This window comes from Acanthisitta chloris, unplaced genomic scaffold (genome assembly GCF_000695815.1).
Source record: "Acanthisitta chloris isolate BGI_N310 unplaced genomic scaffold, ASM69581v1 scaffold7096, whole genome shotgun sequence".
Lineage (NCBI taxonomy): Eukaryota > Metazoa > Chordata > Aves > Passeriformes > Acanthisittidae > Acanthisitta > Acanthisitta chloris.
Window position 1 is genome coordinate 4,378 of NW_008680091.1, and position 13,188 is coordinate 17,565.

The following is a 13,188-nucleotide window of genomic DNA, read 5'->3' on the forward strand; positions in this document are numbered from 1 at the left end:
TGAAGATAACCATGGCAGGGACATACAGGTAGAAAGCTAACATGAAATTCAAATACCAAAAAGCACTAATGACAAATGAAGACCGGGAATACTGGATTTTATGGTGTACTAAGGTTGAGGGACATTAGGAAATGGCAGCTATTTAAAAGTAATTAGGCATGGTGAAAGTACACTTCTCATTACCTGGTTTCTTTTGGTTTTTTTCAGATGATACAAAACCTGTTTCATTGTGAAATAGCTTCCTTAGGAAATTTTGAAGAATATATTTAGAGATTTAGTTTGTTCATTATCTCGGTTTAGAGAGCTAAAGTACTCTTGGTGCACAGATGGTGAGCTGCAGGGCTGCTGTCTGAATTCTGAAGTTTTTACGGCACTTTAATTTATTCCAGTAGTTTAATGAAGGCATTCTTTCCTAATATAAACTTTGTGAAGTTTGTGTTGCTTAACCTTTCTTAAACAGTCTTCCTTTCGAAGGGCGGAAGCAGTTTGTGGCAGGGAGAGGTTGCATTTGGGTCAGGATTTCAGTTTGGCTCCAGAATTTACACTTGATCCGCTCTCCTGGTTGTTATTGTGTGCTGTGCTTTGATTTACATGATGGGATGCTTTTGGAGCACGTAAACTGGTTTGCTTTTTGGTGAAAGTAAATTGAAATATATGATCTCAGTGCTGGTGAGCGTTCAGCGCATTGGGGTAGAGCAGGGCTAGTCTGAAAAACTAGATGTAATGTCTTCTTCCTTCCCCCCAAGTGTTTATAGTGCCACCATCAGGTCCTCAGTGCTGAGTTTTGGTTTGTAGGTGGAGATCATGGTGATGCAGGTTGTCCCCTTATGGAAGGACAGAGTGGAGAGGGATCCTTGCAGCAGCCCATGGGGGTCCCCATGCTGAAGCAGGTGGATGTATCCTGAAGGAAGCTGCAGCCCATCGAGAGCCTGTGCTCAAGCAGTGTTTTCCTGAAGGACTGAAGCCTGTGGTGGGGATTCACGCTGGGTCAGGGGAAGAGTGTGAGGGGCTGTTATGAACTGACCATAACCCTCAATTCCTCATCTTCACCAAAAGGGTTGTTGGTCATTGGAACAGGCTGTCCAGGGAAGTAGTTGAGTCACCATCCCTGCAGGTATTTAAAAGACATGTAGACGTGGTGCTTAGAGACATGGTTTAGTCATGGGCTTGGTACTGTTAGGTTAATGGTTGGACTTGATGGTCTTAAGGTTTTTTTCTAACCCAAATGATTCTGTGACTTTGTCTTTCTTAGGGAGAAGCAGGGAGACAGAGGAGTTTGGACTGAAGGAGTGCAGTTGTGTCTGTGAAGAAGAGGGAGTGTAGGGAGAAGATGTTTGAGTTTCTGTCTGTCTTGCCATCCTCTTTTTTTTGTAGTTAGCTATAAATTTAATATTCTTCAAGTCAAGTCTGTTTTGGCCATGATGGTAATCGTTAAATTACCTTACTTTTAGCTTGATCTAAGCTTTTTCATTTTAGTTTCATTCCATCTCCTGTTGAGGAGGGAGAGTGAGAGACCCCCTGGGTGCTCATCTCATAGCCAGCCAAGGTCAACTCAGCACACTTGTGTACCTGTAATATCCAGTTGAATTTAAATAAATTATTCTAGCCTTTAACACATACTATTGATTTTAAATAATTTTGTTTGCACTATGAACATGAATAGAAGTTTAGCTATCACATTTTGTGATCCAGTAGTAGCATCTTGTTTTACCATATCTTTTAGCAGATGAAGTTAAGAGTCTCTTAGTCCACTGTCACCAGCGGCACACAAATCTACTCCCTCCAGATCTCTAGTGCAGTGGTTAGACATTCTGTAACAGGATTACTTGCCTGCTCCTGCCCTGCCATTCTTTGTCATACCAGCAGTGTTGTGCAGCACCACAAAGAATGGGATTGGGAAACCAGTTCAGCTGAATATTTTTCCCCCTGACTGCTTTCTGGCCTGGTATGTTTCTTGATGCAGTTTACATCTCAGCTCTGCAGAAGCCTTTTGCTGGCATAATGGAACGAATGGAGCAGCAGGGTCAGGGAGGCATGCACTGAAGTGGGTGTTGCTGCTGGAATCGTGTGTTAGGGAATGGATGAAGAAAGGCCATGTCTGTCAGGGTGGTGTTCACGGATCTGTGAGATACAGATGTGAAGCTCTAGACCAGAGACTCCAAATACAGACTCTTAAGTCCCAGACACTATGGTCAATAAAATGACTTGAGTCAAACATCTTTATATGGTTTGGTTTTTATCTTGATCTGTCCTGAGGTAGTTTTGCTGAGTTTTTCCATAGCAGCTTTTGCCTCATTGGCTAGAAATGTTTATTTTTAATTTAAGTTTACTACGGGATGACCTATTCTGTATTATGTGACTCTCAATTATGGCTCTCTTTTGCCCTCTTTGCTGCTGCTTGGATGACTAGAAGTATCCTACAGCACCCAGTTGCTACGTTCTTTCACATCCAGAATAAATGTATTGCTTGGCAAACTACCTTCCCTAAAGTTCAGCGTTACACATACTTGGATTTTTAGGTTTTTTTAACTTCCCTGTTTCGATGTGAAATGCCAATTCAGCAATCAAAAACAAAACCAAAACAAATACCACTCCTCAATCCCAAGCACCATAACCAGTTAGACTTTTTTAACGAGGTAACAAAACCACAGGATATCTGTTCTTTTAATGGACCTGCTCTTAAAGAAGACTGAAAAAATAATACTGTGGTTCAATATAATCCCCAGTGCGAGTGAGACGTGGACATATACTGTCAGATGAAGGGCTGCAAATGTGTTGTAAGGAATCCTAAGGCATTTGGTACCAGGAGAGACTGAGGGTCTGGTGGGATTTAGCCTGGAGAAAAGGCTCAGGGGGATCTTCAGAGTGCATATAAATACCTGATGGAGGCTGTAAGAGGATGAAGCCAGGCTCTTTTCAGTGGTGTCAGGTGACAGGTCAAGAGACAGTGGGCACAAGTTGAAGTGCATGAATCGGCACTTAAATATAAGAAACATTTTTGCTGTAGGGATGATATGCTGCCTTGTGGAGTTTATGCTTGCTGGTGCTCAAAAACCTGACTGGATATGTCCTGGGCAGCTGACTCTGGCTCACTCTGCTTTGAGCAGTGATGGTTGGAGGAGACAATCTCCAGAGGTTACTGCCAACCTCAGCTTCTATGTGAAATGATCAAACAAAAAGGCATTTCCTTTAGTTTTACCTCTCCAACTGTTGACTTTTCTTTGCCGCAGATGGCTCAGCTGTTGGCCATAAGTGATTAATAGATTTATAGTGAATTTGGCAGTCATTTCCAAAGTCATCCCTTCTGGAGGGTTCAAAAAGCGTTCTTTTTTTCTCACTAATTTCAGATTGCTCTGGGTTTTTTTTAAGGGTGAGTGACTGGGAAGATTCTGTTACTCCCAACTTTTCAGTGCTCTTTTTTTGTCTTGTGCTGCAGACTGAATGCCAGTACTTCTCCTATTGCTCATTTTTTTTTCCAAACAGCAGCACAGTTAGATTATTTTTTGAAAAATAAACTTGTGGCTGTCCACTGTATTCAGAATGCACGAATGGAAACTGTAACTGATCACTTTCACTCAGCTGTAGCTTGGCAAAGCTGTAGGAATAAATAGTCTTGGGAACTCAGGTTTTGTGGAAGGCTTGGCAGAGCACATACTGGTGGGTTACATCTGGCCTGTCTTGGGCACATTCTTTTAAAAATACAAACAGCAAAGCTGTAAAATGCTTCAGAAATGGTAACAGATTTTCATGAAGCTAATGGCACCTATTCAAAAGAGCTTAATTTTTTTTTCCTGCACGAAAAAGAATAGAGATAAGCACTTATCTTTCCCACTGTGCAAAATGTGTAAGTCAAACCAGCAATTTTCAAACTGTCACACGCAGTTGGACACTGTAGCCTTTGTGATAGAAGGTGTGTTGATAGCCTTAATCCAGAGATAAATTTCCAGATTGCCTGTGTATTTTGATGAATGCTTTTCTGACCCTTTAACTTGGTGTTAAAAGATTTCTCATTTTCTTTCTCTCCTTTGTATAGATGGAAGGAAACAGACATAGCTTTCTTAGCTTTTTGAGCTGGGAGATGATGGAGTATTTCAGGAACAGGCTGACAACTGGAGATAGAAGGCAAAGTACACTCTCTTTTCCCCTCAGTCATACAGGCTGATAGGGTATCTCCAGCAGCCTTTCTTTACTGTTAACGTTTTAGTACGAGGTTTCAAATTATAATGGTCTGTAACAGAAATCTGTGTAGTGATGTAGCAAAGTTGTGAGTCTTTTTATTTTTCTTTTTCTCCCACAGGTATCAAGCACGATGGGACTATGTGTGATACTTGTCGGCAGCAACCGATCATTGGCATCCGATGGAAATGTGCTGAGTGCACAAACTATGACTTATGCACAGTTTGCTATCATGGGGACAAGCATCACTTGAGGCATCGTTTTTACAGAATTACCACACCAGGAAGCGAAAGGTAAAACGTAACTTTTTCCCTATGAAATTAAGTAGGAACAGTTAGTTGTGGTTAACTTCTGAAACTGAAACTTGGATTAGGTAGGAAAGCGACTTGAGTTTAGATTGTTACTGGCTCTACCCTTTTGTGAGGGAGGGTAGCTAGGTAGCTAGATCTTTGGAGCTTGGAAAACATGGCAATTTTAGAAAGAATGGGGTACAGAAGAAAGTTAGGATATGATTTCTTAGCTTTGCTGAACCTCATTGCAGCCTTCCTGTTTCTTGTGTTATCATATGGCAGCTTTAGAACAAAAAGTAAATATCTTCACAACATTTGTAATCAGAAAATGATTTGTCAATGAATTCCCGAGTGTGAAAGTTTAATTAAGTCCCAAAATTATATGGACAGATTGAGGGGAAAATATCCTTCTTGTGGGTTATGGGAAACACAATGATCTGGAGACACAAACCTGGACTGGAGCTGCTTAAACAGCTCGCTAGAGAAAGCAGAGAAAAGTTGCTGTGAAGGGTTGTTCTACCTTTGCCTTGGTTTTCATGTTCTTAGGCATTTATTATTGTCTTCCAGTGAAGAACTCAGTACAAAACTTGGTTTAGTGTGTTCTTGCATAGATGTTGTCTCAATCTCAATTCAAAGCCTCTCTCTGTCATGATTTATCTACCTGTTAAGTGAGACTAGCAATCCTTGCCTGTTAGTAAATGCCTGGAGAGCTGCGGTAAAACATCATGTAAAGGCTGCATGCAGTGTTGTCACCTCTGTGATAAGTTTTTGGAATGTTTCCATTAAGTCTTTGGAATCTTTTCTTGTTAGATATGCTCATTTAAATGCAACGTGTGTAAGACAGCATTTATTCCTCTTGGAGAAGTTAGGTTTACAAGTGTGCTGTAATTCAGTGATGTGCTTTCATCATTGCTTTTACAGTTAAGGGAAGTGGTTGGAGCACACAGAGGTCTCACATTGTGTCTTGCAGGGTCTGTGTTTATATTTTCAAATGTTTGCCTGAAAGTTTAACTGTGGCTCAGGTGCACAGGTCAATGGTTTAATCAAAAAGTAATTTTATTTTTTGAGGTTCACACCACAAGATCTTAGTACCAGATAGGTATCACAAGCTTTGTGTAGTTGTAATGTTTAACACAGAACAAGACTTGTGGATTGGATCCAGGAATTGAAAGTGCTGGCTTAGTATAATTAATGGAGAACAGGTAACAAAACATAGATCTGTTTTTATATTTATTTCATTCTTAAAAGTCTCATTGATTTTGAGAATGCTTGCCAGAGATTTTTCTTTCTTTTCTTTTAAGCTGAACTTTCCTTTATAGTTTTAAGAGGTCTGTTATGATGTATAAAGCTTAAGTTTTAGTTTTGAAGGTAGATCATACACACTGTATAGTATTGCTGGGAATTTTTGCATCTTGTTGCTTTCTCCCTTTTTGTTTACTCATATTGAGCTCTGTTTTGCAACTCTTATTTAGAAGGCAGCTTCTTCTGCTAAGGAGTTGTTTCTATTGGATCAAGCTTAGCTGAGAAAAATAGATCAAAGTTAACTGTTTGAGGGAGGACAAAAGGACAGAGCAATGCTGCTGAATTCGAGGGATGTCTCATAGGAAGAATGGCTAGAGGCGTCCGAGAAGATTTGCTTGAAGGGAAGGATAAGCTCTACCTATTTTATTTTGAATCTGGAGTATCATACGGGCAGCATACTGAAGTAATGCGTGTTGGGTTTTGCTGAAGTGTTACTTTGCTGAAGTAACGCATGCTCAGTTTTTGTAGGTGTTGGGAAGTTTCTAAAATGCTGCTCTAAACAAGAAATCTTTGTGTTTCGATCACTCTTTTATATTGCTTCAATAGAAAGGGCCAGTATTCTCATGTGCTCTTTGCCTTGTTGCTAACAGTTTAGCTTTTTCCTTGTGTGCCATCTGCTGGATGTTAAAAGTTTAGCAGGAGGGTGGCAGACTTCTGAAGCAGTCGGGAAACATTCCGATTGTCAGCTGAAGAATACTTTTGTCTCGCAGCAATTTCCTGGCATAAAGTAAGAAACCTTGTTGCATGAAAACTGTTAGATTTTGAGGTGACTGAAAAGGCAGGAAAATGTTTATCACTTTGCTTCCATTTGTAAGTTAAATGGAATCATAGAATGGTTTGGGTTGGAAGGGACCTTAAAGATCATCTAGTTCCAGTCCCCTGCCATGGGCAGGGACACCTTCCACTAGGTTGCTCAGAGCGCCATCCAACATGGACTTCAGCACTTTCAGGGATGGGTCATCCACAGCTTCTCTGGGCATGAACGGTTTTGTTTGGGTTTATCTACTTCAGTTCTGTTGCAGTCAGTGGGAAAGAAGAGGTTTGCTTCAGAAAAATGACATAATTATGACTGAAAGAATGGATGCTCATATATTGATTTAAGATTTGCCAAGAGATGCTATAAGTTGCATGTAGAAAACAAACAGACTTGGAGAGGAAAAAGGGATACAGCTCTTTGTAGCATAATTCTGAATAAAAGTGACAGGGCAATTGTGGGACAGAAGTATTGGCCTAGGGTGCCTCTAGGACAAACAAAAAAAGTGTTTACATGACTCTGTTTCTTTAATGATTTTAATAATATGTGCACAGACCTATATGTAAATGTTTGCAAGTTGATTACTGGTAATAAGGGAGTAGTAGGAATTTCAGTGCATGAATCTGCAATTGTGGGGTTATTATTGTTTCAAGATGCTCTTCTTCGTTCCCACCCCCAAAAATTTGTTTTGGACTTTCTTTATTATCTTGACATTTGTGGGTTCTTCTTTTAATAACTTCAGGGTATTGTTGGAGTCTCGTCGTAAATCAAAGAAAATTACAGCAAGAGGAATCTTTGCAGGTGCCAGGGTGGTGCGAGGAGTTGACTGGCAATGGGAAGATCAAGATGGTGGCAATGGGCGTAGAGGAAAGGTAAAAATAAAGCTTGTTTAAATAAGAAGATGCACCTTTACATGCTCACGAAATTGCTTCAGTGGACTTCTAAATTGTAAAAATATCATCATAAAAGTTACTATTTTAATTTGCTTGACATTTTTTAATTTTACACTATAATGCTCAGGCATTAAGAAAGGGGAGGGGGATGTATACTATGGCCAGTTCTTTTAAATTAACTTTACTGTTTTACAATACCAGCACAATTTTTTATAGCTTGCTAAATTTTTGTCTTAGTTGTATCTTTAATACTGACTTGTAACAGCATTAACGCATATTTCAGCATTACTATAAAACCAGAGCTCTCAAGAGTGGCTCTTTCTGGTTGTTGCTGCATTTTGTAGCCTTACTGCTTTGTAAGGGGCCAGCACATTGGTTTATCTCTTACTCCTGTTTTTCAGTGCTGGCACCCTGGATTTTTGTTTTTCGTCTAAAAATTATAGGGACTTTACCAGTATAAAATCAAAATTTTACATATGTTGGATGTGGATATTATATTACTGGCTTAGGACAACATATGAGTGCTTTTGCTGTGGTTGTATAGTAAAAGTACTTGGATTTATTTGAAATCACATGGAGTGATAAGTTGCTAATCACAACCTTTGCAAATTTCCTTTTACTACTTCCATTTGCCTTGAGAACTAGTGAAGGTTTTGTAAGCATAAACATATGGCAAGGAGTGTAGAATACATTATGACTTTTATTGACAAATTTGAGATGCTCTGGAAGGAGAATTGAATGCTCTTACATCTTGTAGAACTGGTGGGTTTTGTTGTATATATTTTTAGTACACTTGAGCATTTAAAAGAGGGTGGAAAGTTCCTGCATATGATATTTAGCCTATTTTATGTTCTTGTTTGGCTAATCTTTATACTTTAGATGTTTATGGAAGCTTTAGGAGTTTTGGGGATTTCATCCTGAGTTTTATTGAGAGGAAATAATAAATTTAAATCTCTTAAAGCAAGGGATATTTAGATGCAGCTTTTCTCATCTTGATTTACCCTTTCCTGTGGATGTCAGGATACTTTGAAATCCCTGAAACTTTGCAAAATAAGTGTCTTATCCTGCTTTGTGCACTAAACTTGTGTTAGAGGGATTATTTGCAAGCTGAAGACATGTATAAATGCATGTAAGTGTTTTTAGTGAGGAAATGAGGTGGCAGATAGCAGAAACAGCTTTTAAGTCAATACAAATAAGAATGAATTCTGGAATTACTTTTTTTTTTTTAGTAATGGAAGTGTTTTCAGAATTTGATGCATGGCCTCATGGTTTCAGAAATACCAAAGCAAGACCTTTTGACTCTCCTTCTTCTGTACTGTTGTTAAACAAATTGGCTCTGGAAAGAAAACTATCTCCTAACACAATGCACAGCCACCAGGCTAGCACAGGTTAAACCAGACAAACTGAAGAAATTGAAGTAATTTTCATCCTGTTTTTCTTAGCTAAATGCTGCTTCTAGTAAGAATGTATCAAAGCATCATAAAGTAAATTTTTACACTTCAGATTTTGTTCTCTGTTAGATTATCTGCCAAATATACAAAGAATAAAATAGGTCTACAAAGCATATATTCAGGCTTCTGTATTAAGACATGTCAGGAACACTTGTAGCAAACAGAAAACGACTTCAGAATGAATTTTATTAACTTCAGTGTTAAAACTGCTGTATGCTCAGCTATTTTGAGGAGATGGATGAGGTTTTAAGATCAAACTGTGCTTCTAAATCTGTGTTCTTGAACAAACTTTTTATTTTTAAAATTGAATAGGTAACTGAAATCCAAGACTGGAGTGCGTCGAGTCCCCATAGCGCAGCATATGTTCTTTGGGACAATGGTGCTAAAAACCTTTACAGAGTTGGCTTTGAGGGCATGGTAAGTGTAAAAGAACACAAAGGGTAAAATGCATGGTGGGGGAAGGGCAGTAAGAAGAACTTGTTGTGCTTTATGATCCTGCTTTTGTCATATGCTTTGTCAGTTTGCATGCTGTTAGGTCATTGTGAATCCAGCTGTAGGGGCCATGCATATGTATTAGTAAGAAAGTCTGATCTGGGAATCTCTAAAACATGTGAGTAACTAAAAGCTGGTTTCTGCCATAGTATATGTTTGCATCACATACGTATTTATCTTACTGTGCTACTGTTGTGCTTAAATAAAAATTCAGAGAAGAACAAACATAGTTATGAACTTTAAAAAGCCCTATTTCTTCAACTCCTGAACTCTTCAGTTCACTTCAAATGTTGGTGTGATTACTGCAAGCTTTTCAGTTTTTAAATTACTGGCAACACTTGGGATACTCTTGGGAGCAATTTTTTTGTGTGTGTGTCAATGGAAAGGTGTTGAATTAAATTACAACCTTAATTTGCTTTAGCATTAAATTTTCCTTTTTCATTTTGAAGTTTTTCCAGCTACTCTACAGCTTTAGAGGAAAAATGGGTCAGACTCTAGCCTAAGTGCCGTCTGCTGCTGGGTTTTCTTATCCTAATGTGGGTCAAGGAAAGGTTACTTTGATTATCAGCTGCTTATAACATCTTAATGAGCATTTTCCCTGCATGATTTTTGTTTGACAGTGCAGAGGGAACCATGTTAACTTAGCATTGAAGTGTCATCTTGTCAGATGTGTAACAGTAATAAAATGTTAAGCAATGACTAGTTATTTATGAATATTTTGCCTTGTAGCCTCATTTAGAGCTCATTTTTATAATTAAATACCACTTTTCCAGTAAATACATATTTTAGTGCCATGTTTAAAAGGAGTAAATGTCTTTAGTGCAGGTCAGCTTTTCTTACGCATGAAGTTGCTAAGAATAAGCTGCAATGTAAGTTGCTTCATGGTGTCCCCCAGTTCTAAAGAAAATCCCTTATATACTGGCAGAAGGGAAATAAAGTTATATGTAGCGTTTTGTAGTCTAACATTGATCCAGTGATTGGTATCTTCCCCCCTTATATTTGATTGTAATACATGTAAAAGTAACAAAACCTAGCTAGATGGGATCTATATCAAGTGGTCTTCATATTTTTGTTGTTGTTATGACTGTTAAAATTTGTAGACTGCATAATAGTGCTGTGGAATCATTGGAGATTCCTTCTGGCCTCAGAAAAGAATACGTTTAAGATAAATTATGTTCTGGAACAGTTTTTCCCTTAATAGAAAAAGCACATTTGTTTTTTGTAAATCAACTATATTCTGCTTACAAATTTTTGCCACATGTGGAAGTGTGGTAAATATTTCTAGCATACTTGATTTCAAGTACTGCAGTTGTAAATTTGAAGGGATAAGGCTGACCCTTCACACAAGTTTTCTAGAAACAGAATTAGCTGTTCAGTCAACAGAAAAGGCTGCTAAAATATGTGTGAAGCTACATACTTAGATACTAAGGATAATATATTAAAATTATATGTGCAGATATATATATAAAGGGTAATTTGAGGCTTTGTATTTAGTGCTTGCCTGATTTGTACTCCATTTCTACAGTAATTTACCTTTGGATGAAGTGCAGTTTTGTTAAGTGCAATTTTGACTTCACACACAGTGGATTCTTGAATGTGACAAAGTCATTTGAATGTCATGTGAAATTTTATAGTTGATTAGTTACTTACTGAGTATGTAGTTCATTAAGATTATTTACTACTGTTTATGTGCTGTTAAGTAAAGCTGGCTAACAGATTGTCAGAAGGTTCACGGAACATTGGGGCAAGCTTGTTTTGGAACTTCGAAATTGGTTAAAAAAGGTTCAGAGAACGTGGAATCAATAATACTCAGAGTGTGTGCCCATGTAAATACAGCTGGGAAGAGACCCCAACTTGCAAATGAATAATACTTGACTCATGCTAATGGAGCCGATTAAGGAAACACAGCTCATTATTGTAAGTCAGCGTTCTTGTTTGATAGCTGACAGGCTGCATCTGGTCCTCAAAATTAATCTAGCTGGCCTGTCAGCTTTTTCTTGGGAGAGATGAGGATTGGCTGGTGGGGCAGCAGGTGATGGCAGAAAACGTGCGTTTATTTCTGATCAGATCTTTGGAGTTTTTTTTTTGAGTTTGCTGTTGCTGTGTTTTTATGTGGGAAGTGATTGAGAGAGGTGCATCGTCTTTTTTTCGGGTTTTTTTGTTTGTTTTTTTTTTTGTGTTTTTGGTGGGGTTTTTTGTGGTTTTTTTTGTTTTTTTTTTTTTTTTTTTTTTTTTTTTTTTTTTTTTTTTTTTTTTTTTTTTTTTTTTTTTTTTTTTTTTTTTTTTTTTTTTTTTTTTTTTTTTTGTGAAGTCTGGCATTTAAATCTGGGAGTTTCTGCTGCCACAGGCCACAAGCCCCCAGACTGAAATCTGTGTTTATGATGCTGTTAGGTTGAATACCAACACTTACTACATCCATAGTAAGAATAAAATACTGTTAGCTGATATGGTTAGTGACACTGCTGACATTTTTTAACGAGAGATATTCAGATTCTGGAGCTAGACTGAGCTGTTAGTCACTACCTGCTTTAGAAATGTGTAAGCCTTTTGCATTAAGATACACTGTGTGGAATTACAGAGTTAATGGGAGGATTGTGATTTAGCTTTTTAGGCTTATGTCTAGATTTTATTTCATCAGATCACACAGCTGAGGATGTAAAACTGGTAACTTCCATTGGTTTTCAGTGAGAAATAGTTCCATCATCAGGGAGCCCTAAATCAATTTAATTATTGAGGGATCAGTTTTGTGCTACCAAATTTCTTTGCTCTGTACCTCTTGCCTTTTTTTGCTGTGATTAACCTCCTCTTCTTGTTTCTCATTATGGAGGATTGTGCTTTATCTGTGTAGCCTCTGAGAGAAATAACTGTAGTTATCATCCATCATTGTCACAGTAATCTGTAAGCCATCTGTTTGGGTACTTTTTCCATGAATTCCAAATAGTTGAGTGCATGAGGGAAATTGACATAATTCCTTGCCCCTGTATCATTGATACCTAATGTCTGTCCATCAACATTTATTTACTTCAGAGCATCTTAAGAATGACTGGTTAACACTTTTTAAATTAAAACAAGGTAAATATCTTGGTATATTAAGCATTGCAGCTGAGTGTTATAAAATATACAGAAGTATTCTTTCTGCTGCACTTACAACTGTCATATTTGTGATGTCAGTCAAATCCTGAGCTCTCTAGTCTTTTGTCCCCACTCCATTGAAAATGAGGCATTTAGAGAGTGGCAACAAGAATTTTCATTATTTTGTTGGTTTAATGTCCTTCTGTTGCATCTAGGTGCTGACAAAACTTGATTTAAAACACAAAAATGTGAATTTTTGGCCACCTTTACTCATGCAGCAGGTGTTTTTTGTTACATTACTTGCAGCATAGCCAAAGTTAAGTGGCCAGTTGTTTTGGAATCCAGTGAGGGAGGAGATACTTATGTATACCATGTGCATTTATTTGCATTTGTCAGCAGACTGTTTTGTTTCTTGTTTACATAGTCATATTTCTCTACATTTCTCTCAAACAAGTAAAGATTTTCAGCTCTCTGGAGTTGAGTTGCTCTGAAACATATTTGCATTGAGAAGAAATTTACTTTCTGATCCTTTGCCAGTTTTATTTACAACATTTACCCATGAGAGAAACTTTTGTCTTCCTTTAAAAAAAAAAAGTTACACATGCAAAGTGTCTGGTTTGGTTTGTGGTTTTTTTTACCCTTTACCTAAAACTTATGGTTGTATCCAGTCCCTTGTTGCCTAATCAGGTGACAAAGCAGCATGCACTGGGTTTTCTCCACCTGCCTTCTAAGGGCTGATTTCCTTGCCAGAAGCTGTT

General features: G+C 38.0%; 1 protein-coding gene across 1 annotated transcript in view; it reads left to right on the forward strand.

The window, feature by feature from the left end:
- Nucleotides 1–4,257: 4,257 nt before the first annotated feature.
- MIB1 (mindbomb E3 ubiquitin protein ligase 1) overlaps nucleotides 4,258–13,188 on the forward strand; it is a gene marked incomplete at its 5' end in the record, with an annotated part of 68,667 nt that continues 59,736 nt past the window's right edge. The window contains 3 exons of the mRNA XM_009077596.1: nucleotides 4,258–4,469; nucleotides 7,265–7,394; nucleotides 9,179–9,283. Of these exons, the coding sequence (XP_009075844.1) occupies nucleotides 4,258–4,469; nucleotides 7,265–7,394; nucleotides 9,179–9,283 (447 nt within the window). The remainder of the gene's footprint in view (nucleotides 4,470–7,264; nucleotides 7,395–9,178; nucleotides 9,284–13,188) is intronic.